Below are 26,054 nucleotides of genomic sequence, written 5' to 3' on the forward strand. Positions count from 1 at the left end.
AAGACTTGAAGTGTAGTCACTGTTGTAATGAAGGAAATGTGGGAGATCATTTGCATAAAAACAGTCCCACAAACAGCAACGACATAATGACCAGATAAGCTGTTTTAGTAATATTGGTTGAGGGACAAATATTGGTCAGGGAACCGGGGAGAACGCACTGCTCTTCTTCGAATTGCGTCATGGGGTCTCTTACGTCCACCTGAGGGGGGCAGCATTTCTATGGCGATTGCCCAATTTCCTTCGGTAACTTCTGCAGAAACCACAGAGTTACAGCGTAAACGACCATTTATGCCAATTTACGGTGGGAGAACCTGCGTGGAAATTATTGGCGAGTAAATTTAAGCTGCTGAAGCTTACAGTGTGACCTAAACGGTGAGGTTAAAAAAAATTGAAGTGCTATATTGTAACCAGACAAATCAGGTCTGATGGATTGCAGAATGTCCCGGCCTGCAGAGAAAAGCAGCTGGAAATTAGGGTGATGAAGGAGGAAAGCTCCGAAAGCTTGTGATTTCAAATAAAGCTGTTGGACTATAACCTGGTGTTGTCCAACTCCTCAAATATCAAGAGCTGACATCACTAGCATAATTCTCACCCTATATAAAGGCAACTAATTATTGTCCACATTGTACTTGGAAGCTGTCTCATTGATGAATATGTATTATTCGCTAACCAATTCCATTTAGAAATGCTACTTGGCTTAATTGCTTACATTTTTAAGCATTCCTTTGTCCAAAGATGGCACCCAAAATTGAAATATCACAATTTCCAATGTGAACCTATTGCCAGAAATTTCAGCAACTAACTAAACTTCAAACCAGTTAATAAGCATACAGAAATCAGCCAGAAGTCATAAATGACATTCAGCAACTTCATGCTTATCCAAACATCTTTCATGGGTTTTTGTTTCTCACAAATAATCTGTATCAACGAAGGACAATTATTCAGAGGCTTTTATTTATATGTGAACTCCAAAGAACATGACAAGCTCTGAATCACAATTGCCTCAGTGAACATTATTAGGGAAATTCACAAGCACGGAGATGTATTTTCTAAGTTTAACAACTAGGGCTATATCGAGCTGGTAGAATTTTGGAGTCCATCGCTAAATCTACAGGATTGCTTCCAACGCCAAGAACACTTAGAGAATCCAAGTGTCAGCTTGGTTCAATTGTAGCACTCTTGCCTCTGAATCAGAAAGTTAATCGGTTCATTGACAAGATAAAAACTAAAATGTTTAACATAGTTACAGATTCTACTATTAGAGGGCGTAGCCTCCAACTTAGATGAGGGAGGGTGAAAAGTCAGCTTAGATTTATCTACTTCATACAGAGGGTGGTGAATGTATGGAATGGACTGTCACGAGAGGTGGTGGGGGCTGTGTATCAGAGTTGATAAGCACCTGGTGAAAATTTGATAGAAGGTTATGAGAGGTATTGGGAGATATAGGGCATGATTTTAACTGGGAAAAATGGGTGGGTTGCAGGCGGGGGCAGTGATAATTTTAAAAAATCTAAAACCCGCCCCCAACCCACCCACTTCCGATTTTAACGGAGGCGGGACGAGCAACCAACCCGTTCTCAGGAGGCGGGTCGGTCATTAAAAGCTTTCAAGGAGGCTGCAGGCCTCGATTTTTACAGATTTTTTTGTTTTTAACCCCTGGAGGCCGGGATTCCCGGGCCTTCTACTTCACGCCACGTGAGAGGAGGCGAGAAGGCCCGAAACAGCAGGTAAGTGCCTTTATAGTACAGCTTGTGGGCCCTGAGGAGCAGGAGTGCTTCCCTCAGGTCCAACAAGCCTACCTGCAGCAATCCTACAAACGTGATCGACCGACCCCCACATAGTCTCCGACCCCCCCCCACCTGATCTCTGACCCTCCCCACATAATATCCGACCCCCCCCAAACACGATCTCTGACCACTCTCCGCGATGACCCCCGACCCCTCCCTGATGACTGAGCCCACCCATGACTCCCGATGACTGAAAGAAAATAAAATTCTTTATCACTGAGCTTTACCTGAAACTCTGTTCTGCAGTAATTCTTCAGCTCTTTCTTTAGCAAAGGCTTTTTCTTCATTTGTCCTATTTGGAGGTGGCTCTGCAGGCTTCCCATTAGGCCACAAAGTCTCTCTTAGACGGTCTATGCATATAGTCATCTGTTCTTTATTGAAGAACTGGTCGAGCTTTTTCTGAAGATACCTATAAAAGAAATACAATTCTAAGCATCAAAATGTAACTCATTCCAAAAAGAATCAGGGCAAAACCGGGACCAATATCTTCACGGGGGCATTTGCTAGTTCTGTTGGGGAGGGTTTTGTATGACAGGGGGATGGGAACCAAAGGGCAGGCACGGATAGGACAAATTCAGACCAGGAAACGGGAAGTAGAAAAGCAGTTAGTAACATAGTTAGCGACTCAGGAAGGCAAAAGAAGCAAAGGTTAAATAGTGTTCAGCACAGGAATTTGACGGGGTAAAAGGTATATACTTCAATGTAAGGAGTATTACAAACAAAGCAGATGAGCTAAGGGCACAGATAGACACATGGCAGCATGATATCATTGCTATAACGGAAACCTGGTTTAAAGAGGGGGATAATTGGCAGCTCAATATCCCTGGATATAGAGTTTTCAGGCAGGATAGAGTGGGTGATAAAAAAGGAGGGGGGGGGGGTAGCATTGTTGGTTAAAGAATCAATTACAGTTGTGAGAAAGGATGATATGCTAAATGGATCATCAATCGAGGCCATATGGGTTGAGTTAAGAAATAAAAAAAGGGGCAGTCTCACTACTAGGAGTGTACTATAGATCCCCAAATAGTGAAAGGGAGATAGAAGAACAAATATGTAGGCAAATTTCTGAGTGCAAAAATAAGAGGGCAATAATAGTAGGGGACTTCAACTACCCTAACATCAACTGGGATTCAAACAGTGTGAGGGACACAGAGAGAGCAAAATTCTTGATCGGTGTCCAGGAGACCTTTTGTAGCCAGTACGTGACAAGCCCAACAAGAGGGGGTGCAATTCTAGATTTAGTCCTGGGAAATGAAGATGGGCAAGTGGGTGAAGTGACAGTGGGTGACCATATTGGGGATAGTGACCACAATTCAGTTAGTTTTAGCATTATTATGGAAAAGGACAGAGTTAAATCAGGAGTAAATGTTTTAAATTGGTGGAAGGCAAATTTTACAGAACTAAGAGGTGATTTGGCAGAAATGGACTGGACACAGCTACTTGAGGAGAAATCAGTGGCAAGCCAGTGGGAGGCACTAAAAAGTGAAATTCTACGGGTACAATGCAGACACGTCCCCTCAAAGAAAAAGGGTGGCACTGCCAAATCTAGAGCCCCCTGGTTGTCTAGAAGTATACGGGGCAAGATAAAGCAGAAAAAGAAAGCTTATGACTGTCACAGAAAACTAAATACTGCAGAAAGCCTACAGGAGTATAGAAAGTACAGGGATTACGTAAAAAAGGAAATAAGGAAAGCAAAGAGAGGGCATGAAAAAATATTAGCTAGTAAGATTAAAGAAAACCCCAAGATGTTTTATCAGTACATTAAGAACAAGAGGATAGCTAAGGAAATGGTGGGACCTATCAGGGATGATAAGGGTAACTTGTATGTAGAAGCAGAGGACGTGGGTAGGGTTTTAAATGAATATTTTGTCTCCGTATTCACAAAGGAAAGGGATGATTCGGACATAGTAATTAAAGAGGAGAGGTGTGAAATATTGGATAAGGTAAACGTAATGAGAGAGGAAGTACTAGAGGGACTGGAATCCTTGAAAGTTGATAAGTCACCAGGGCCGGATGGATTGTTTCCTAGGCTATTGAAGGAAGCCAGAGAGGAAATAGCGGATGCTCTGAGGATCATTTTCCAATCCTCACTAGATACAGGGGAGGTACCGGAGGACTGGAAGACTGCAAATGTAGTACCATTGTTTAAAAAGAGTACGAGGGAAAGGCCGAACAATTATAGGCCAGTCAGTCTTACCTCGGTGGTGGGCAAATTATTAGAATCAATACTGAGAGATAGGATAAACTGTCACTTGGAAAGGCATGGTTTAATCTGGGATAGTCAGCATGGATTTGTTCAGGGAAGGTCATGCCTTACAAATCTGATTGAATTCTTTGAGGAAGTGACAAGAGGACTGGTGAAGGTAGTGCAGTGGGTGTTGTCTACATGGATTTTAGGAAGGCATTTGACAAGGTCCCACATGGCAGACTGGTCAGAAAGGTAAAAGCCCATGGGATACAGGGAAATGTGGCGAATTGGATCCAAAATTGGCTTGATAACAGGAAACAAAGGGTAAAAGTTGATGGATGTCTTTGCAAATGGAAATCCGTTTCCAGTGGTGTGCCACAGGGCTCAGTGTTGGGTCCCTTGCTGTTTGTGGTATATATTAATGATTTGGACTTGAATGCAGGGGGCATGATTGGCAAATTTGCAGACAACACAAAAATTGGGTGTGTAGTTGATAGTGAAGAGGATAGCTGTAAACTCCAAGAAGATATCAATGGGTTGGTGGAGTGGGTGGAAAAGTGGCAAATGGAGTTCAACCCAGAGAAGTGTGAGGTAATGCACTTAGGGAGGGCAAACAGTAAAAGGGTATACGCAGTAAATGGGAATATATTGAGAGGGGTAGAGGAAGTGAGAGACTCTCACCTTGGAGTGCATGTGCACAGCTCCCTGAAGGTGGCAGTACAGGTCGATAAAGTTGTGAAGAAGGCATACAGAATGCTCTCCGTTATTAGCCGAGTATAGAATACAAAAGCAGGGATGTAGTGATGGAACTGTATAAAACGCTGGTAAGGTTTTGTGTGCAGTTCTGGTCAGCACATTACAGGAAGGACGTAATTGCTCTGGAGAAAGTGCAGAGAAGATTTACAAGAATGTTGCCAGGGCTTGAAAATTGCAGCTACAAGGAGAGATTGGATAGGCTGGGGTTGTTTTTCTTGGAGCAGAGGAGGCTGAGGGGAAACTTGATTAAGGTGTACAAAATTATGAGGGTCCTAGATAGAGTAGACAGGAAGTACCTGTTTCCCCTAGCGGAGAGTTCAAGAACAAGTGGACATAGATTTAAGCTGATTGGCGGAAGGATTAGAGGGGACATGAGGAAAAACTTTTTTACCCAGAGGGTGGTGGGTGTATGGAATTCGCTGCCCGTGTTGGTGGTAGAGGCAGGGACCCTCAACTCTTTTAAAAAGTACCTGGACCTGTACCTAAAGTGCTGTAAGCTGCAGGGCTACGGACCGGGTGCTGGAAGGTGGGATTAGAATGGGCACCTGGTTGTTCTTCGAGCCAGCGCGGACACGATTGGCCGAATGGCCCCCTTCTGTGCTGTATCTTTTCTATGGTCCTATGGTTCTAAAACGGGTATATCACCGCTACAGTTCAATCAACAAAAGAACAGATACATTTTGTGTTGAGAGGTATAGTACATTATTTAAGTGTTCCAACACATATAGGAGTTTGGATACTTTGAACATTTGGTTAGCTTTTGTCTCTGCATGTAACAACTTTGATTAGCATACAGATGTTTTAATCTGCTCTATTATAGGGGCTTTAGTCAATCAGCTTCCACTAATCAGGGAATAGTTAATTTGGTATAACTAGTGTACGAAGACACATCTCACAATCAACCTAGCGTTTACATTTAAAATGCACCAACAATAACAGAGTTATGTTAGTTTAATTCAAGAATCCCCAAAAAATAATTTCCGACATATGTTTAAAGCTACACAACAGAAATGACTTTGTAAACCAAACACAAAGGGTTTTCATTTCTTATTTTGAATGAAAATATTAAGCTTGATTATTTCAAATTTGTTTTTTCCTGAAGAAATTGACATGAATCCTAATGTTATTGTTAAAATGCAACAGTTAATCAAATATAGACCATCGAAACTAGAGCAGAACTTCAATTGCACAGTTCCAACCTCTATTCCAATATTGGAACACTGAATTCAAATCATCAATATCATTTTATAGCTCAATAGATTTTTGCCTTGGAATTACATTTGGATAGAATTAAATTGCTGTATTGTACTCTGAAGTCAGAGACCTTTTTGCATTTTCCAAGGTCATTTCTCATTTTATCTGCTTGCAAGGTGATATGGAGAATGATCTGATTTTGATTTTTCTTTCTCCCTGTTAGGAAGTGTCCAGCCTCCTTTGGGGCATACCGTGACTGAGAGCGGACACACACCATCAAAGGATTTGCAAGCACAAATTTGTTAGCTGCCACAGCACATTGGTGCTCTAACACGGTGAATCACTGAGTCACACAGCATAGAGGCCACTCAGGGCTAGACTTTCCATGCATTCATAACCAATAGGTAGAAAATTAAGCCCTAATTAATCTTTGTTTTTTTTTAAACCAGGTTAATAGGGAACAAGGAATGGTAAATATCCCTCAAAATCAATTTTCTTTTGTTGGAAACATGCGATTTACATGTTGAGAAGAGTTGGTTAAATTAGCTAGCAACTATTCCAAAGTATCTGGAGGTTTTTTTTTGGTGTGGTCAACCGTGTCAAGGAGGTCAGAATGTTATTGGTGACTTTGTCCAGGGACTGATGGGTGTGGAGTTAGGTGACAATGACATATTCTGGAATTTGAGAGAGGAAATAGAGGTTGGAGATGGAATAGTGGTTGAAGAGGACAAAGGTGTCAAAGGTAGGCTTTCTAATGGAGGGGGTGATGACAGCTGTTTTTGAAGGAGAAGTGAGAAAACAGTGCCTGAGGAAAGTGAGCAGGTGAGAGAGCATTGGGCCATGGAGGGGTATCTAAGTAGTCAGCAAACGGATCGTGGGGAGTTGGGTGGGGGGGTGGAGGTAGGGTTAACGGAGCAGGTGGTGGGTTTAATTGAAGAGATGAGCGCTAAGGCAGTGATAGCTGAAAAGCTACAGAGTATTGTGGCGTAGTCGGAGGCAACTAAGTGGATAGACTCAATTTTGGAGTAAAGGAAACCCATGAGCCGTCAGATAACAAAGTATTAAAGCTCGTGGAGATTACCTTAAATAGCAAAAGGACATGTGCACTTCTAAAACAAAAAGGGAAGACCAAAGGAATATCAGGAATTTTAATACAGCATTGTTGAAATGACTGTACTACTGTACTACCGGAGTGAAGCCTTTGAGTGCAGTCATGCCTTTTAAAGATAAGCTAATGTATGGTAGCAATTAGAAGGGAATTGGAAGGTTTTCTTTTTATATATATAAAAAAAATCAGGTGTGGTACTGGTAAACAGATTTGGTGATGCAAGCAAATTACTCAATTTCAATAGCTAATGGAAGTAGATTGAGCTGTTTTCGAGTTTCGAGTGTGAACCAGAATTCAGTGAACTATGAGAGTCTGCATTTTGAAATATTTTGTTTACGTCAGTATTAACTAGAACCTAGTGTTGTCCAACTTTTAAATACGTTAATTATAAGCCACTTACTTTTGCAGGAAAGATTTTACCAATAGTAGAATTGTTCTGTTGACATTGCTACTCTCTGCAATGGAAAGAAACATTTATCACTAAAATGTCTGGGAGATACATTCATGCAATTATATCACAAATAGGCTGATACATTAAGCGTAGTTAGTCATAGAATCATACAACACAGAAGGAGGCCATTCAGCCCATTTTGCCTGTGCCAGCTCTTTGAAAGAGCTATCCAATTAGTCCCACTCCCCTGCTCTTTCCCCATAGCCCTGCAAATTATTCCTTTTCAAGTATTTATCCAATTCCCTTTTGAAAGTTACTATTGAATCTGCTTCCACCGCCCTTTCAAGCAATGCATTCCAGATCAAATATTGTTCAAACTGTGCTCTTCTATCATAAGTAATGTAACAATGTCTCCACTGGTGAACGCCACAGCAGAACGCCAATATATAATATGCCAGAAAGGTAGGGCGCAGGTTCAGTTCACCAGTACTACCAAGTTCCCAATTTCATAATTTAGGACTCCCCCACAAGTGGAAACATTTTCTTTATGTCCACCCTATCAATTTTAAAGAGCCATAAGATAGTCACTAATAAATTCCTCGGGGAAGCTAGATAAGTACATGAGGGAGAAAGGAATAGTAGGTTATGCTAAATGGGGTAGGTGAAGTAGGGTAGGAGGAGGCTCATATGGAGCATAAACACCAGCATACTCCAGTTGGGCCGAATGGCCTGTTTCTGTGCTGTAAATTCCATGTATTTCTATGTAATATGTAATGTGAAAGGAGCCACAGCAGAACGCCATTATATAACGTGACAGAAAGGTAGGGTGCAGGTTCATTTCACCAGTACTACCAAGTTCCCAATTTTATCTGCAAGATGCTGTTGGTGGGGATAGGCAAGGAGAAAAAGTAGCCACCAGTGGCCGACATTTTCCACCTGAACAACGGCATTAAAAGGGACCATGAGAGGACACCCACCCATTCTCAAAACTACAGGGGGCCCAGTGAGATCACTATAGAGAGGAAAGAGGGAGAGATTGTATACCTTTAACTAAATAAAACCAACTACCGCAATTTGACAAACCAGTAGAGTTTTTTCCCCCCCACACACATCTTGGCATTCATCCCTCCACAGATACAGTTGCTTTAACATCAATATGTGATAAACATGTGATTTACATGTTGAGAAGAGTTGGTTGAAATAGCAGTCAACTAAATGTGGCAGTGAACTATTCCAAAGTGTCTGAAATTTTTTGAACTAACCATTGATTGATAAAAAGAATATACTCCAGAGTATGGCTCTACCAAAGGGCTTCGAGGGTGAATCCTCAGGTGTAATGTTGGTCCTCAGTCTCCCAGAATCTCCTTCTCTCCCCTTCCCCCGCACAAGTGCGACCCCCATTAAAAGCAGTAACTGAATGGCAAATGCTGGGAGGTCATGTCTGAACATCTAACCTCTGAAGGGTCAAGGCACTGACTCCAATCTGCAGTTGGCTTTTTAATCTTTGTACTTCATTTTGAAATAAGTTTGAATATAAAGTTGCATTTTATGAATGCGCAGTCTGGGATACTCCAAGGTAGGATCTTATCCTGGAAATACTCTTTAAGAGGGGAAACATTCCATTTGACAAAACTAATTCAATTAGCAACCATTTTAACCTGGTAATGATCAAATTAGAATTCTGGATCACTGTCCATTGATCCCTACTGGAAAATGCATGTATGGGCATCAGACAAGGGCAGGATCAGGTTTGGCTGTGTTGCCCCTAATAGTTCTGCAGCCTGTTGACAAGCACGATCTATGCTCACTTGCGGAACAGCCTCTTGGGTGAGGGCTTTCTAGAGGGCTACGGCTGCCCGAATATCACCCCAGCTTTCCGAGTCACTGCCTTTGGGATAGAAAAGAAAGCCGATTGTTTAGTTGCAGTCTCACAGAATTTGTTGCAGGAATATATGGTGAGCAAACTGTGGGACATGTTTCTTCCTCACAACAAAGGAACTGACCACAGAGATATTACATTGTAAACGCAGCTGCTCCTTGATTCCTCATCCTAGTTGTGGAGCTAGTTTTACTAGTACAATCAAATGTCAAAAAAATTATTTGTAGAGGGGCCAGTTATTGGCTGAAGATTCTTTGGGGCATACACATATTTTGTTGTGCCAATATGATTCCTGGCATTAGTTCCTTCGTCAAAAAGAAAGAAAAGGAAAAGACAGACAGACAGACTTGAATTTCTATCGCGCCTTTCACAACCTCAGAACATCCCAAAGCACTTTACAGCCAATGAAGTACTTTTGAAGTGTAGTCACTGTTGTAATGTAGGAAATGCAGCAGCCAATTTGCGCACAGCAAGATCCCACAAACAGCAATGAGGTAATGACCAGATAATCTGTTTTTAGATGTTGATTGAAGGTTAACTATTGGCCAGGACACCGGGAAGAATTCCCCTGCTCTTTTTGGAAATAGTGCCATGGGATCAGCCATAGCAACACCATGGCTACAAGAGCAAGCCGACCTGGGCATTCTGCAATTAGCATATCACCTCCTGAACCCTCAAAACCTCTCTACTATTGACAAGGCTGAAGTCAAGAGTGTTTTGGAACACTCATCACTCATCTGGATGAATGCAGTTTCAGCAACACTTAAGAAGCTTGCCATCATTCAGAACAGAATAGTCAACTTGATTGGTCCCTCGCCACTATACTCAATATCCACCCTCATCACCACTGGCACACTGTGGCTGCCGCATACACAATCTACTATATAAACTGCAGCAACTCACCAAGCTTACTTCACTAGCACCTGACAGCCCTGCAACCTCTACCACCATGAAGGACAAGAGCAGCAATGTCATGGGAACATCATCACCTCCAAGTCACACACCATCCTGACTTGGGCACGTATCACCTGACTTGGGCACGTATCACCTGAACATTTACCTGAGGAAGGAGGAAGTCTCCGAAAGCTTGTGAATTTAAAATAAAATTGCTGGACTATAACTTGGTGTTGTAAAATTGTTTACAATTGTCAACCCCAGTCCATCACCGGCATCTCCACATCTTTAATTAACTGTCACTAGGTTAAAATCACGGAATTCCCCACCTAACACCATCATGATAGCACCATAACAAGGACTGCAACAGTTCAAGAAAGTCCACCACCAGCTTCACCCACATCCTGAGAACAAACAAATTTCACAAAAAATTCTCTTGTAATAAACTCGATTAATGATTTTAGCCTTATCTATGCAATCTGTCAGTCATAACAGAGAGGTTATGAATGTACAGTAGGCAACCACATGATATCAAGAAACAGCTGAGTGCACTGGATACAGCAAAGGCTTTGGCCCCGACCATATCCAGGCTGTAGTGCTGAAGACTTGTGCTCCAGAACTAGCTGTGCCTCTAGCCAAGCTGTTCCAGTACAGCTACAACACTGGCATTTATCCGACAATGTGGAAAATTGCCCAGCTCTGTCCTGTCCACAAAAAGCAGGACAAATCCAATCCGACCAATTACCACCCCATCAGTCTACTCTCAATCATCAGCAAAGTGATGGAAGGTGTCGTCAACAGTGCCATCAAGCGGCACTTACTCACCAATAACCTGCCTTCCAATGCTCAGTTTGGGTTCCGCCAGGACCACTCGGCTCCAGACCTCATTACAGCCTTGGTCCAAACATGGACAAAAGAGCTGAATTCCAGAGGTGAGGTGAGAGTGACTGCCCTTGACATCAAGGCAGCATTTGACCAAGTGTGGCATCAAGAAGCCCTAGTAAAATTGAAGTCAATGGGAATCGGGGGAAAACTCTCCAGTGGCTGGAGTCATACCTAGCACAAAGGAAGATGGTAGTGGTTGTTGGAGGCCAATCATTTCAGCCCCAGGACATTGCTGCAGGAGTTCCTCAGGGCAGTGTCCTTGGCCCAACCATCTTCAGCTGCTTCATTATTGAGCTTGCCTCCATCAAAAGGTCAGAAATGAGGATGTTCACTGATGATCGCACAGTGTTCAGTTCCATTCGCAACCCCTCAGATAATGAAGCTGTACGTGCCCGCATGCAGCAGGACCTGGACAACATCCAGGCTTGGGCTGATAAGTGGCAAATAACATTCACGCCAGACAATGACCATCTCCAACAAGAGAGAGCCTAACCACCTCCCCTTAACGTTCAACGACATTACCATCGCCGAATCCCCCACCATCAACATCCTGGGGGTCACCATTGACCAGAAACTTAACTGGACCAGCCACAAATACTGTGGCTACAAGAGCAGGTCAGAGGCTGGGTATTCTGCATCAAGTGACTCACCTCCTGACTCTCCAAATCCTTTCCAACATCTACAATGCACAAGTCAGGAGTGTGATGGAATACTCTCCACTTGCCTGGATGAGTGCAGCTCCGACAACACTCAAGAAGCTCGACACCATCCAGGACAAAGCAGCCCGCTTGATTGGCACCCCATCCACCATCCTAAACATTCATTCCCTTCACCGTGGCTGCAGTGTGTACCACCTACAGGATGCACTACAGCAACTCGCCAAGGCTTCTTCAACAGCACCTCCCAAACCCGAAACCTCTACCACCTAGAACAAGGGCAGCAGGCACATGGGAACAACACCACCTGCACGTTCCCCTCCAAGTCACACACCATCCCGACTTGGAAATATATCGCCGTTCCTTCATCGTCGCTGGGTCAAAATCCTGGAACTCCCTACCTAACGGCACAATGGGCGAACCTTCACCACACGGACTGCAGCGGTTCAAGGCGGCGGCTCACCACCACCTTCTCAAGGGCAATTAGGGATGGGCAATAAATGATGGCCTTGCCATCGACGCCCACGTCCCATGAACAAATTAAAAAAAAGTTAACCCTGAGCCATACTATCCTTAGATACTTCACGCATATAAAGGTATGATGGCAATACATGGTATGGAAAAGTGAGCATGAACAAATAGTGTTATGGGGAGAGCCATGAATTGTTAAATCAATTTTAGAAAAATTTAGAAAATTAATGCAGTTCTGCTTCAGAAAAAAAATTCACCTGCACAAATTATTTCTCCCAAGAGTTCACAAAGTTGGCTTGAGATGCATTCTGGCTGCTCTGCAGTTCTTTCAATCTTTTTCTGAGGAGCACACTTTCTTCTCTTACGGCCATCCACACAGTTTAGGTGTAAATCGGCTGCAACTGGATTTTCAGTTCCAGAAATGGTTCTGAAGCCTAAATATTTATCTGACTCGCATTTTTCAAAAGTTTGAAATTCCACAGACTCCCAGGCCTGGGTCTCCCTGTTTTCTGGATTAGTTCCTGGAGGCTCGACTTCTCCTCCCACATCATCTACATCCAGGTCACATAGGTCCTCAGAAGTGTCACTGCCTGCATAGGATTCCTGTGATATACAACAGATATGTGAAAAATCAGTACACTGAAATTATCATGCACCGAGTCTAATAAAGATTTTACACTTTCTTTTACAGAAACCTTGAATATTAATATAAGCAGGCATCTCCAGCTCTGCAGCATCAAAGTCTTTACCTTTGGGCTCTCTCACTTCATCTCCTCACTGTCCTCTGTTCCGTTCTACTCTTACCTATCCAGTCTTAGCCAGAGCATCTCCTGCAATGGCTTCTCTTCCCGCCCCGCAACATAACCTCTGGAGTTCCCCAAGGATCTATCTTCAGCCCCATCCTCTTCCTCATCTACGGGCCACAAGTTGTTATTGTTGCTGTTGTTTTGCATTAGGGTAAATGACTGAGTTGAATGGTCACCAAGACACATAGAAAATGTTGTAGCGCTGGAGGCAGTTTAGAGAAGAGCTACAATGCTGAAGCCCAGTGTCAAATGTCTAAGTCATGAAGGAAGACTGGAGGAACTTGAGCTTTTCACCCTTGCAAGGAGGCATCAGAGAGATGATATAGAATATAAGAAATTAAATGGTATGGAAAGAGGTAAATCCAGAAACTTACTTTAAATATAAATGAGAGAGCAGTATAAGGGTTCATGTTCAAACTAGTAAAAGGTAAATTTAGGATTAATATCAGAAAGTTTTTCTTCACACAGAGTGATCAATAGATGGATTGGACCCCTGGATAGAGTGGTAGAGGTAAAAACCCTAGATTATCAGGTATGTGGAGAGACTGGAGAAGCTGGGATTGTTCTCCTTAGAGCAAAGAGGGTTATGGGGAGATTTAATAGAGGTGTTCAAAATTATGAGGGTAAATAGGGAGAACCTGTTTCTACAGGTCGGAGGGTCAGTAACCAGAGGACACAGATTTAAGATAATTGGCAAAAGAACCAGAGGGGAGATGAGGAGATTTTTTTTTTACACAGCGAGTTGTTATGATCTAGAATGCATTGTCTGAAAGGGTGGTGGAAGCAGCTTCAAAAGTAACTTTCAAAAGGGAATTGGATCTATACTTAAAAAGGAAAAATTTGCAGGACTATGAGGAAAGAGCAGGGCAGTGGGACTAATTGGTAGCTCTTTCAGAGAGCTGGAACAGCTGTGCTGTCTGATTCTATGAATAATTTAAGATGCAACAGAATGGTACAATGATGGGGCTTAAGGGTCCTTCTGGATGGATGAACTAAGATGGATCAAATGACCTTCCTCACTCGTAATTATCTTGTGAGTGCATGGGAGTTCGGTGATAGGCTGGCACTATATTGAAGTTAATTAAAAAAATAAAGTACTATTCATTGATAGCACAACGTAAGGGAATTCCCATAAAGCCAGGCAACAAAGGAGAGGTGATGGGGGAGGATAGCATAGGTGACCATGTTGAATAGTGTGGGAAAGGTAAAGGAGTACAAGGAAAGAGTACATTGGCCATAATCACAAAGAATATTATTTGCAATTTTGGCCAGGGCTGTTATCAATATAGTGAGTGGGACAGAAGCTATCCCAAAGTATCTTGATATCTTTACTGGCCTGTTTTTCAGCAGGAACAGGATAGTAGCAAGACCAAAGTGACCAAATTAAACTTACCCCCGGACTTCGCGCCCAAGGCCCATCAGCGTTGCCGCTGGAAACAGGTGGGAGCCTCTTTGAGGTGGGTTAAAAGATATAAGAGATAATAAAGTAGAATAGAAAAGGTTACACCTAAGCACTTAAGTTAAACCAGAACTGCAGGTAAAAAGCAAGTTCAGGATTGATGTCAAGAAGAACTTTCTTCCACAAAGTGTGATCAGTATCTGGAACGGTCTTCCAGGGAGGCTCGTAGAAACAAAAGCTCTGGAATCATTCAAGGTGCAGATGTTGTGATGGGGATTGTAACCTTCTGAGGAGCTAGATGGGCCAAATAGCCTCTCTTGTATGTACTTATCCTTGTGTTGAAAAATTGCAGTCAAAATTAGTGTGCAGAAATTATTTGAGAATTTGATTGCTTGGTTTTGTGGTACTTGCTGTTTTGCGGATGGTAGTCTGCATATCATCACATGTTTTGACTAATTGTCAAGGATACCATTTGATAGTCCTTAATTTCCATTTGGGATTTGAAGCAAAGTGGATATAACTATTGCCCCATAACTAGGATCATGGGTGAATCTTTTCCCATCAGGCTGAATGAGGTGGGCTGGTGGAAAACAACCTAGAAAACTGATTTCACAGACAAACTTTTCCTCATGGACATGTAGGGCAAATTAAGAGGAGCTATTGAAATTTTGAAGCAATTGTTATCATTGAGTAGTTTAAATTCTATTTCTCTAATCTAGCAAAATCTGTGTTTACTCTTGCTCCTGTCTAATGCTAAATCTTAACAAATCTGATTCATAGTTTACAGCCCACGATGTGTGGTCTGTCAGAGTACTATTTGTCCATCTAGCGAAGAGAATCTGAGAGTACAAGGCTCTGCATTTTAGATTCAGTGAGGTAAATCAGCAGCATAACTAGTTAATTGTTCACCCCAGAGATGCCCAATAAGATTACATCATAGGAAGGGCGAACCAGTCTGTGGAAGGGATCGTTTACAATAAGCATGAGAAAAGGTATCGATTGCAATAGTGGCAATAATAAACATAAAGCCAGAACTATTGATTTTCATGGCACACAAATAAGAACTGTAGCTGCAGTTTAAGTCTTTTTAAAACATTTTTTTAACTTGTTCACACAATAAACCTGGTTCAGAACATAAAGAGAAACAACTCCGAGCATCGTGTGCACGTACCTCATCATCCTCTGTGAACAGAGATGTTAACAACCCCCAGTATTCTCGAATTTGATCATTTGGCGAGAAGAAGTTAAGTACAATGTCATTACACAAAATGGACTCTTCGGACACCAGCATCTGCAAGAGAAAAAGCACCAGGTTTAATTATGTATTTTAAATGTTTTTACTATGGAAGGGCTTCCCAATAAGACAGACTGCCTTCCATACTGTAGAACTTGAGTAGAAGTGAAGAAGCAGATTACAACAAAGTAACTGACTTGTTCCTACAGGGCAACATTCATGTGAAGAGACAGCCTACTCATTTTGTATGGAAGTTATACGTTGCAGTCACCAATGGACTGCTTCTTTTGGAAGGGAGCAAAGGGAAGAGGAATAGAAGAGGGAAATTCTGTTACCTGGCTCCCATTAGCCACTTGTATCACAAACTCTGGTTCCTGCCAAGAGCGGGATGGTCTAAGGGAATGGTTCTCAAACTATGGGTTCAAACTCCTCCATGGAGTCTTTGCTGCTCTGCTCCCTAAGATGCTCCACGCTGCCGTTCCTAACTCCCTGAAAACTCATCACTGGGGGTCCCAGCTCCTACTTCATTCAAAGCTGTTACTTTGTTTAAGGAGGAGTGAACTCTTTTAGGAGTGGACTCTGTCATTATGCAATGGGCATGTATTTCAGACTCGAGAGTTTTTTCCAGTTATTGTCAGATCAGGAATAACTGCACCCAACACCAGACAGTGTCTACTCCTGGAACACCAACAACTTGCATTTATATAGCGCCTTTAATGAAGTAAAATGTCCCAAGGCGCATCACAGGAGCGTTGTCAAACAAAATTTGACACCGAGCCACATAAGGAGCTATTATGACAGGTGACCAAAAGCTTGATCAAAGAGATAGGTTTTAAGGAGCGTCTTAAAGCAACACCTTCAGGTAGAAGCTAGGATCAGCAAAAAGGATCAATCAGCGAGAGAAGGGATCAACTTTTTTATGGGTCTATGATTCTGGTTTTGGATTTAGCAATACAAGCATTAGAAGTGGGCACACAGATGCCACTCTCCTTGATCAGAACTACAGAGGCATTAAAAGGTAAAAGCATAGCAAGTTGTTTTTAACATTACCACCGCTTTAATTCAGATTCTAGGAGACCAGCATCCATTAGCAGATGCCCACCGTTCACGCTACTGAATCTGGTTCCCTTATCTCAGTTTGTTGTGGGTCTGCAGGTCTACCACCAGGATAAGAGAGCTGGCTCAAAGACACCAGTCTCCCGGAATCTGAATTAAAATGATGGCAACATTAAAGCAGCTTTACATTGCCAACTGCGGCCAGAAGCAAAAGACAGTGATTGGCAATAGCTGGAGTTTTAAAATGTGAAAGTATCTCACAATATTGGACTCTGTTGTATTTCATTTAATTAATATTAATCAAGCAGTCATTTCAATACACCTCTACCACTTCAAATAAGCTATTCATGACTGAAACAATCTGGAAAATTGAGTCATTAAAAAAAGGTTTGTGCAACAAGACTATTCTTGTAAGCAGACGGTTCATACCAGATATTCATTTAAGTGATCTGCGTCACACAGAATCAGAGGATCACTGAACGTATTTGGTTCTCTAACCTCTAAAAACACAGTCAGTTGACGTTTAACGTCTTCCTTGAATTCATTGTTGATCTGGTCAGGTGACATCCCATTGACTGATGAGAGCTTTGCTTCAACAAAAGAGCTTAATGTCTGAAAAACATAAACAACGGATTTGGTGGGACAATAGGTCAGAACATTATCCTTTCAATTCTGCAACATGGGTTCAATTGCAGGCCAAACAAATGCAATGAAAGTCTCTGACAGCCGCAAGAAAACTGTACGGATTCAATTTAAGAATTCCTAGTGAGCAATTGGTCCACAACTCAAAAGACCATAGGCTAGTGCGGGAACTAAATTCGCACTGCCACAACAGGGGAACTCACCTGAATCTAAAGTCAAACCACAATGTTGGGGTAGAGAGAGTGCATTCACACTGCGTGGGACAAATTTTCATCTTCACTACATGGGCAGTAATCTGGCCGAGCGGAATACCACCCATTATAGGACCCATCCAATTTCCATTCCGTACGGGTGGGTGATTAGAATTGGTCCGCCAGATTACCACCCCAGTGCTGAAGACAAAGATTTACCCCCCATAAGTTTATCATCAGTGTGAAGCTGAAACAGTGTTGCACTGGCGCTAAAATTGGAGCATAAATTGGGTGTGAATGCCCAAACTGACTGATGAGACCTCATCCTCCAGGGAATCCCACTCTGCTGTTAGATCAGGCTCCAACTCCAGATTCAGGCTGCAAGTTACACAATAGCTGCAGTACTGCTGAAGCCACTTTGCAGTGGGAGTGTGAATGCACCCTCGCAGCTGGACCTGGAATATGATGCTCTCCTGGCTTGGACAGCCTTAAAACAAGCCTTACCTTGATGAGCACAGAAAGTATAATTATGGAGAAAGAGAACATAATTTAGAATGGAGTGACTGCAAATGATTTTTTTTTAAAAAAACACAAAATCTGGAATGCACGATCTGAAAGGATGATAGAAGAGGATTCAATAACAACTTTCAAAAGGGAATTTGATAAATACTTGAAGGGGAAAAATTCACAGGGCTTGTATCTACCACAACATTTATGAGTTTTAATTAGATTTTCTCTGAAAATAAAATGATCTACTCTCTTAAGTTTTGTACACAAGCTTGTTACCTTATTAAGCTCTTTCTGAAGGTCCTGAAATTCATGGAATTTTCTGTGAACAGACCAGCAATCCTCCGCAACTTTGAGATCTTCTACATCTATTGTACAAGACGGATCCTCCATTTCATCCCAAGATATCTGCAAAAAGAATAACATTATCATCTCAAAAATGCTCTCACCCACCCCAAAAATAAATCAGCCAGGGCTCCCACTCTTCAATGGTAATATTGGTTAAGGACAGGATTATCTTAGCTGTGATACCTCCGCACAATCAAATAATCTGCAGACACTTGCTGTCTAGGCTCACACGTGAAGAATAACCACTTACGTGAAGTACAAAATGCCACTGAGGCCAGTGAAGCCTTACCCAACATGTGTAGGTCAGCACTCCCCCGCAGGTCTTTAAAACACATGGAATCATACAGTGAAATTATACAGTATTACCAAAGCAGTTTTTCAATACAATAAGGTTTTTTTATTTAACAAGTTATTCTTAAAAAGTGAACTCAACCAGATTTGTCTGCCCAGTACCCAAGATTCCCTCCTCCTGCTCTTTCAATGTCTCCAAGATATCCCTTCCCCTCGATCCCTTCTCAGCAGCTCAATGAAAGGAACACACCTTTTAAATATTGAAGAGCCTAGTGAAAGAAAGACTTGCATTTATATAGCGCCTTTCATGACCTCAGAATGTCCCAAAGCGCTTCACAAACAATGAAGTATTTTTGAAGCATAGTCACTGTTGTAATGTAGGAAACGCAGCAGCCGATTTGCGCACAGCAAGGTCCCACAAACAGCAATGTGACAATGACCGAATAATCTGTTTTTTAGTAATGTTGCGGGATAAATACTGGCCAGGATACCGGGAAAAGTAAAGAAAGACTGAGGGAGGCAAGGTATTAAAGTTTTAAGGTCCTGGGAAAAGACAATTTAGAATAGGATATTGTGGGATCAGTCCTGATCTCAACACGACGTGGATATACAACAACAGCAACTTGCATTTATATAGCGCCTTTAACGTAATAAAACGTCCCAAGGAATATTATCAAACAAAATTTCACATCAAGCCACATAAGGAGGTATTAGGAAAGAGGTAGGTTTTAAGGAGCAACTTAAGGGAGGAGAGAGAGGTAGAGTGGCGGAGGGGCCTAGGGAGGGAATTCCAGAGCTTAGAACCTAGGCAGCTGAAGGTACGGCCGCCAATGGTGGAGCGATTAAAATCGGGGATGTGCAAGAGGCAAGAATTGGAGGAGCGCAGAGATCTCAGAGGGTTGTAGGGCTGGAGGAGGTTACAGAGATAGGGAGGGGCGAGACCATGTAGGGATTTGAATACAAGGATGAGAATTTTAAAATCGAGGCGTTCCTGGACCGGGAGCCAATGTAGGTCAGCGAGCACAGGGGTGAAGCAGAATGGGACTTGGTGCGAGTTAGGATACGGGCAGCAGAGTTTTGAATGAGCTCAAGGTTATGAAGTGTGGAAGATGGGAGGCCAGCCAGGAGAGCATTGGAATAGTCCAGTCTGGAGCTAACAAAGGCCTGGATGAGGGTTTCAGCAGCAGATGAGCTGAGGCAGGGGTGGAGACAGGTGATGTTACAAAGGTGGAAGTAGGCGGTCTTGGTGATGGAGCAGATATGTGGTCGGAAGCTCATCTCAGGGTCAAATAGGACACCAAGGTTGTGAACGGTCTGGTTCAGCCTCAGACAGTGGCCAGGGAGAGTGATGGAGTCGGTGGCTAGGGAACGGAGTTTGCAGCGGGGATCAAAGACAATGGCTTCGGCCTTCCCAATATTTAGTTGGAGGACGTTATTACTCATTCAGTACTGGGTGTCGACAAGCAATGTGACAAATGAGAGACAGTGGAGGGGTCAAGGAAGGTGGTTGTTAGGTAGATCTGGGTGTCGTCAGCATACATGTGGAATCTGACATCGTGCTTTCGGATGATGTCACCAAGGGGCAGCATGTAGATGAGAAATGGGAGGGGGCCAAGGATAGATCCTTGGGGGCTCCAAAGGTAACCGTGTGGGAGCGGGAAAAGAAGCCATTGCAGGTGATTCGCTGGTTACGACTGGATATAGAAGAATGGAACCAGGCGAGCGCGGTCCCATCCAGCTGGCCGACAGAGGAGAGGCGTCGGAGGAGGATGGAGGAGAAAAGGGTGTTGATGAGCATATTTGAAGTTCAGAAGAACATTTAGGAGGAAAGTTCAGAGGAGCACCAACCGCAGTAGTACTGATTAAAGCAAAAGAAAGGTTGTAAAAGAGGGAGAGCGGTTAGAAGCTAGAGGTGAGAGGGGGGGGGATCAGTGATCAGAAAGCAAGCTTTTTTCTTGCATCATCTCCAGGAATGCAAGAGATGTGTTCAGAGTCCCCATTGACATGGGAGCAGCAGTCAAGAGATGGACGAACTTGGGCTTTATGGAGAGTTAAGAGTTGTTGAGGGGCACAGACATGTTTGATAAGAAAGAGGAAGCAGCTTCATGGTAACATCTTTAACTATGGAGAAGATGTGGGAGTTCCATTTGGGATTAGATGAAACATTAATCTGAGACCTTGTGCTGTTCAAGTGGATGCAAAAGATCCCATATCACTATTTGAAGAAGAGTAGGGGAGTTCTCCCAGTATCTTGGCCAACATTTACCCCTCAATTATCAACACAAAATAAAATTAACTGGTCAGTTATCTCTATGTGGGCCTTGCTGTGCAAAATTTGGCTGTTGCATTTGCCTAACATTGACTGCACTTCACAATAATTCGTTGGCTGTGAAACACTTTGGGACATCCTGGGGATGTGAAAGTTGCGATATAAATGCAAGTTCTTTCAGAAGAGATAATAATGATAAGAATGTCTATAGATAAAGAAGGATTAAGGGTGAAAGTTGTTGATTAGACAAGCAAAAGGCATGAAGAAACTGTGCCTTTGAAGAATTGGGGAAGAAAATATTTTTTTCATTATCCCATTAGAGAGCCGGAGGAAATTTCTCCCAACATTATTTTGCATACTTGCCACTGCCAAAAGGAATTATATTTTCATACTAAATCAATTTCTTACATTAAACACTAAAATGGCTCAGAATTTCCTTTATTTTTTTTTAGGACAAATGAAATGGAACCATACTGGAGGCACAGTAACAACTGATAAGCTGATTATGGAGAATGTTATTTAACACTAAATTTTCACTTCTGGAACCTGAGTTTGAATTCAATGCAGGCTGGTGAAATGGACCTTTATTGCAAGCAAAAGGAGACAAAGTGAATTTTGACAGTACAACCAACTTCCTAGTGGGTACAAGTCTGTGGATCAAAACACCACAAATTCACAATCTCACTGAGATTACAAAGAATTACATAGAATTTACAGCCCAGAAAAAGGCCATACGGCCCAATTGGACTATGCCGGTGTTTATGCTCCACACGAGCCTCCTCCCACCCTCCTTCATCTAAACCTATCAGCATATCTTTCTATTCCTTTCTCCCTCATGTGTTTATCTAGCTTCCCCTTAATGTATCTATGCTAGTCGCCTCAACTATTCCTTGCGGTAGCAAGTAACACATTCTAACCACTCTCTGGGTAAAGAAGTTTCTCCTGAAATCTTTATTAGATTTATTAGTGACTATCATATATTTTGGACTCCCCCACAACTGGAAATATCTTCTCTACGTCTACCTTATCAAACCCCTTCATAATTAGGTCACTCCTCAGCCATCTCTTTTCTAGAGAAAAGATCCCCAGCCTGTTCAGTCTTTCCTGTTGTTATAACCTCTCAGTTCTGGTATCATCCTTGTAAATCTTTTTTGCACCTTCTCCAGTGCAACTATATCCTTAAAGATGGCTAAGGTGCGAAATATTAAAATTTGCACTGGTGAAGTAGGGGGCAAGTTGCTGCATTGAGGTCTGGATAAGGACATCATCAATAGCAGAGCATGCTTCATGCTGCATCTGACTATGCAATACTGTACCTCACATTAGGTGCCTAAAGTAGGAAATTGCTCTACTCCACAGCACTGACACACCATTCCTTCGAGGATAAAGAATTTTAGAAAATGACAGTGATTCTTTGATATTACAACAGAAAAAGGATGAAGCTGTCAAACAACCACAGGTAGGTGCAGTCTTCATGAAAGATACTGTGTTCAAGATACCAATTAATATCATACCTCTGAAATGGTGATCTTACAATTTCTTAGTGATGAAGCAGGAACAGTTCGTTCTGCCCATTTACTTATCTAAAATGAAAATATACAACACCATAAACATTTATGTGAAGATATGATTGCCACGCACAGTACTTGTCCATTTAATCTGTTGAAGACGAATCCTTTAGTTTGTGTTGAGATAGATAACAAAAAACAATCACTACTAGTTTATTTAGGGGAAGGAAAAAACCCATCACACTGATAGTGGCTAAAATAAATCTAATCAGCGCAACAGGGGAGAGGGTGTCAACCACAAATTGGTGTGGATGGCCTAGTGTCACAGCCTGTTGAAGTACCAACATGCTGAACACAACATCACGAGCGCAGTGAGTGACCTGAGCTGCATCATCATGAGGAATGCTAAACAGAGGTCACGCACTTCACCGCAGGAAGGCATATAAATAGGATGGAGTTTTCCGAGGTCACTCTCGGCTACCTCCTAGCACGTGGATACAAGGTCAGAAAGACAAAGGCCATCCTCTCCGCCAAAGTTGGTAGTTGGTGGGTAGACCAACAAAGATAAGGGAATACGTCTTAATTAGAATTCAAGGGTCACAAAGTGTTTAAGATGATTAAAGGAGTTAATAGGCTAGACAGAGAGAAACCATTTCCTCTGGTGGGAGAGCCCAGAACAAGGGGGCATAAGCTTAAAATGAGAGCTATGCCATTCAGGGGTGATGTCAGGAAACACTTCTTCACACAAAGGGTAGTGGAAATCTGAAACTCTCCCCCCAAAAGCTGTTGAGGCTGGGGGTCAATTGAAAATTTCAAAACTGAGATTGACAGATTTTTGTTAGGCAAGGGTATTAAGGGTTACGGAACCACAGCAGGTAGATGGAGTTAAGATACAGTTCAGCCATGATCTAAATGAATGGCGGAACGTGCTCGAGGGGCTGAATGGCCTACTCCTGTTCCTATGGTAAAACCAGGAATGGAATACTTGCTTATCTCCAATAAGATGTTTGGGATTAGCCATTATGTGAATCCACTCAGCACTGCTGATCAGCAAGCTTCAACTGTTTTCATCTATCCGCCGAACTGAATTTGTTTTGTGTATTAGATAACATAAGGTGAAACCAAATGTAACTATGACAAGGACAGGTACTTTGAAATTCACACCCTGCTGGTTACTGGGATCATTGGATGATTTGGAAATTTTTCTGGAGTACCAACAGGTAAATCAGAGATTTCCCATAAATGAATTCATGTTTCTACAACCTTAGCTCAGCAAGTGATTAACTCTGCATTTAAACTTACAGGTGTCTAGAGACAGAGTTCTCAATCACAACACTGTCTGGGAATGTCTGTAGAGGTGGTGTGAAGCTTTGCCATTGGTATTTTGTATTATCGTGTTTCTAGTATAGACCTAGGTCATCTGGTTTAAGCAGCAGCAATAACTCTTGCAATGCTGCTCTGTGCATCTTTATGGGGCTGACAGCTTCTCTGATGTTGGGTAAAGCCATTCTCGTTGAGTACGCTGCTTTGCATGGCTTTTGGACTTTACCGAGTCTAGCAGCAAGTGATGCGTTTTCTGCACCTTGGGTGCAACTAGGGCTGGAATATTGGCCACATTAAAGCTTTGTAGAACACTGAAGTTGCTGGTGGTGGCAAATAGTGCCAAGCTTTCTTGAACGATTCTCTCCAGTAATAGTGAGGCGTTCATTCTCCGTGGTGGAGAGGGAAGGAAATCAGAAATAGTACAATTGCTTTGCAATGTGGAGAATGGTCACTGAAAGTAAACCATCATCCTGGTTAAAAACGTGGCAAGGAGCCTTTCCCTTCTTTCCAAAGGAACAATGGATAAAGTTGGGGCCCTTCCAAGACATTTAATTTTGACACAGACCCACCCCCAACAGGAACACCTTGCAGGACAAATTTTTTAATTTCTAAATTGAAATACTTTCAAATGGTGCCATTCCCCATTTCAAAGTCTAGTCAAACAAAACAATGGTTTTCTTGTTGTTCATTGTTGTGTACAGCCAATGTTTAAAATAGACATGGACTCTATAATTACTTTAAAAAGGATTTCCAACAGACCTCATCGGAGGAAATTAAATGCTCTTCATCAGCAGAATCATCAACTCTGTTCTCCAAATACAACGCGTCGGAATAAGAAAGGCATCTAAATTGTCCATCAATTTCATCTGTGCCGTCTACTGTTGAATCAACTTCAGGATCCTCCCTCTTTTTGGATTTCTTGAAGATCTTTTTGAAATATTTTTGAAACTTGCGGGGTACTTGAACAGAACAAATACTCCAGTCAAAACAAGACGGCAATAAAACCACTGAACAATTCCACACTACAACAAGAACATCTCCATCTGAGGAGAACAGTACAGTGCAACTGGAGTTGAATTAACTTGCGGGAGACACAAAGAAACTGACAAGATTTCCATTGTCCCAAAGGGCATGGAGAAGATCAAGATGTAGAGAGAGAAGTGAAGCTGGTGGGTATTGAGAGCATACAATCTGAAGGGAATTGGTGGATATATAGAGGAATCATCAGCAAAAGAGTTGATAGGGTTGAAAAAGAAGCTGAGAAGGTCATTGATATAGAGCAGAACAGAGTGGGAGAGAACACAGAGCCCAGGGGAACCCATGAATTAATGGCATAATCAGAGGGTCAGCACACACAGATCAATGTGAGTGTAAACTAGATAGCCATGGACATAGCTTTTGGATAAGATCACATGATGGTTACTTGTTTATAAGTTCATGGTGCCAGACTCTGTCAAAGGTTTGAAGATGGCTAAAGCGATGACCAAAAAAAATCAATGAACTATTTAACAATTAACTTCCCCAAGCGCATAACATATTCGAGTTAATCACTAGTGGGGTGGCCAAGACAAAAACCATACTGGGTTTTCGTGGATTATCAAGTTTTTCTTAATTTGTTCTCAGGATGTGGATAACAATGGCAAGGTCATATTTACTGCCCATTCCTGGTTGCCCTGGAGGTGGTGGGCCTTCCCTTTGAACCACTAAAGTCGTTGTGATGATGATGCTGCTTCCATAATGGTGTTGTTAGGAAATTCCGGGATTTTGACGCAGACATGATGAAGGATCAGCGATGTATGTCCAGGTCAGAATGGTTTGTCTCTTGGAAGTGAACTTGGAGGTGACGGTGTTCCCACAACATTGTTGCTTTTGTCCTTCTCGGTGGTAGAGGTCACAGGGGAGGGAGGTGCTGTCAAAGCAACTTTGATGAATTGCTGCAGTGCATCCTATAGATAGTACACACCACAACCAAAGTGCACTGATAGTGAAGGGATTGGACATTAAGCCGGTGGCAGGGACACAAATTCTTCTGTACTGGATGGTGTCAAGCTTTTCGAGTATTGTTGCAACTGAACCCATCGAGGCGAGTGGTGAGTATTCTATCACACTCCTGACTTGAACCTTGTAGGTCATGGATCAGCTTTGAGGGGTCAGGAGGTGAGCTTCTGCTCTGCTGTTGGAGCCATGTTGTTGATATGGCGGGTCTATTTAAGCTTCTGGTCAATGGTAAACCTCAAGATGTTGGTGGTGAGGTACTCAGCAATGATGGTG

The 26,054-nt window shown here is 42.4% G+C and overlaps 1 protein-coding gene across 1 annotated transcript in view; it reads right to left on the reverse strand.

The window, feature by feature from the left end:
* The window catches only part of LOC137332817 (sorting nexin-25-like), a 39,931-nt gene that overhangs the window by 9,070 nt on the left and 4,807 nt on the right, over window positions 1–26,054 (reverse strand). The window contains exons 4-11 of the mRNA XM_067996750.1: window positions 24,543–24,742; window positions 22,467–22,535; window positions 18,324–18,452; window positions 17,203–17,316; window positions 15,586–15,705; window positions 12,467–12,812; window positions 7,434–7,488; window positions 2,015–2,196 (exon numbers count right to left, since the gene is read on the reverse strand). Of these exons, the coding sequence (XP_067852851.1) occupies window positions 2,015–2,196; window positions 7,434–7,488; window positions 12,467–12,812; window positions 15,586–15,705; window positions 17,203–17,316; window positions 18,324–18,452; window positions 22,467–22,535; window positions 24,543–24,742 (1,215 nt within the window). The remainder of the gene's footprint in view (window positions 1–2,014; window positions 2,197–7,433; window positions 7,489–12,466; window positions 12,813–15,585; window positions 15,706–17,202; window positions 17,317–18,323; window positions 18,453–22,466; window positions 22,536–24,542; window positions 24,743–26,054) is intronic.

Source organism: Heptranchias perlo, chromosome 15 (genome assembly GCF_035084215.1).
Source record: "Heptranchias perlo isolate sHepPer1 chromosome 15, sHepPer1.hap1, whole genome shotgun sequence".
NCBI classification, from domain to species: Eukaryota; Metazoa; Chordata; class Chondrichthyes; order Hexanchiformes; family Hexanchidae; genus Heptranchias; species Heptranchias perlo.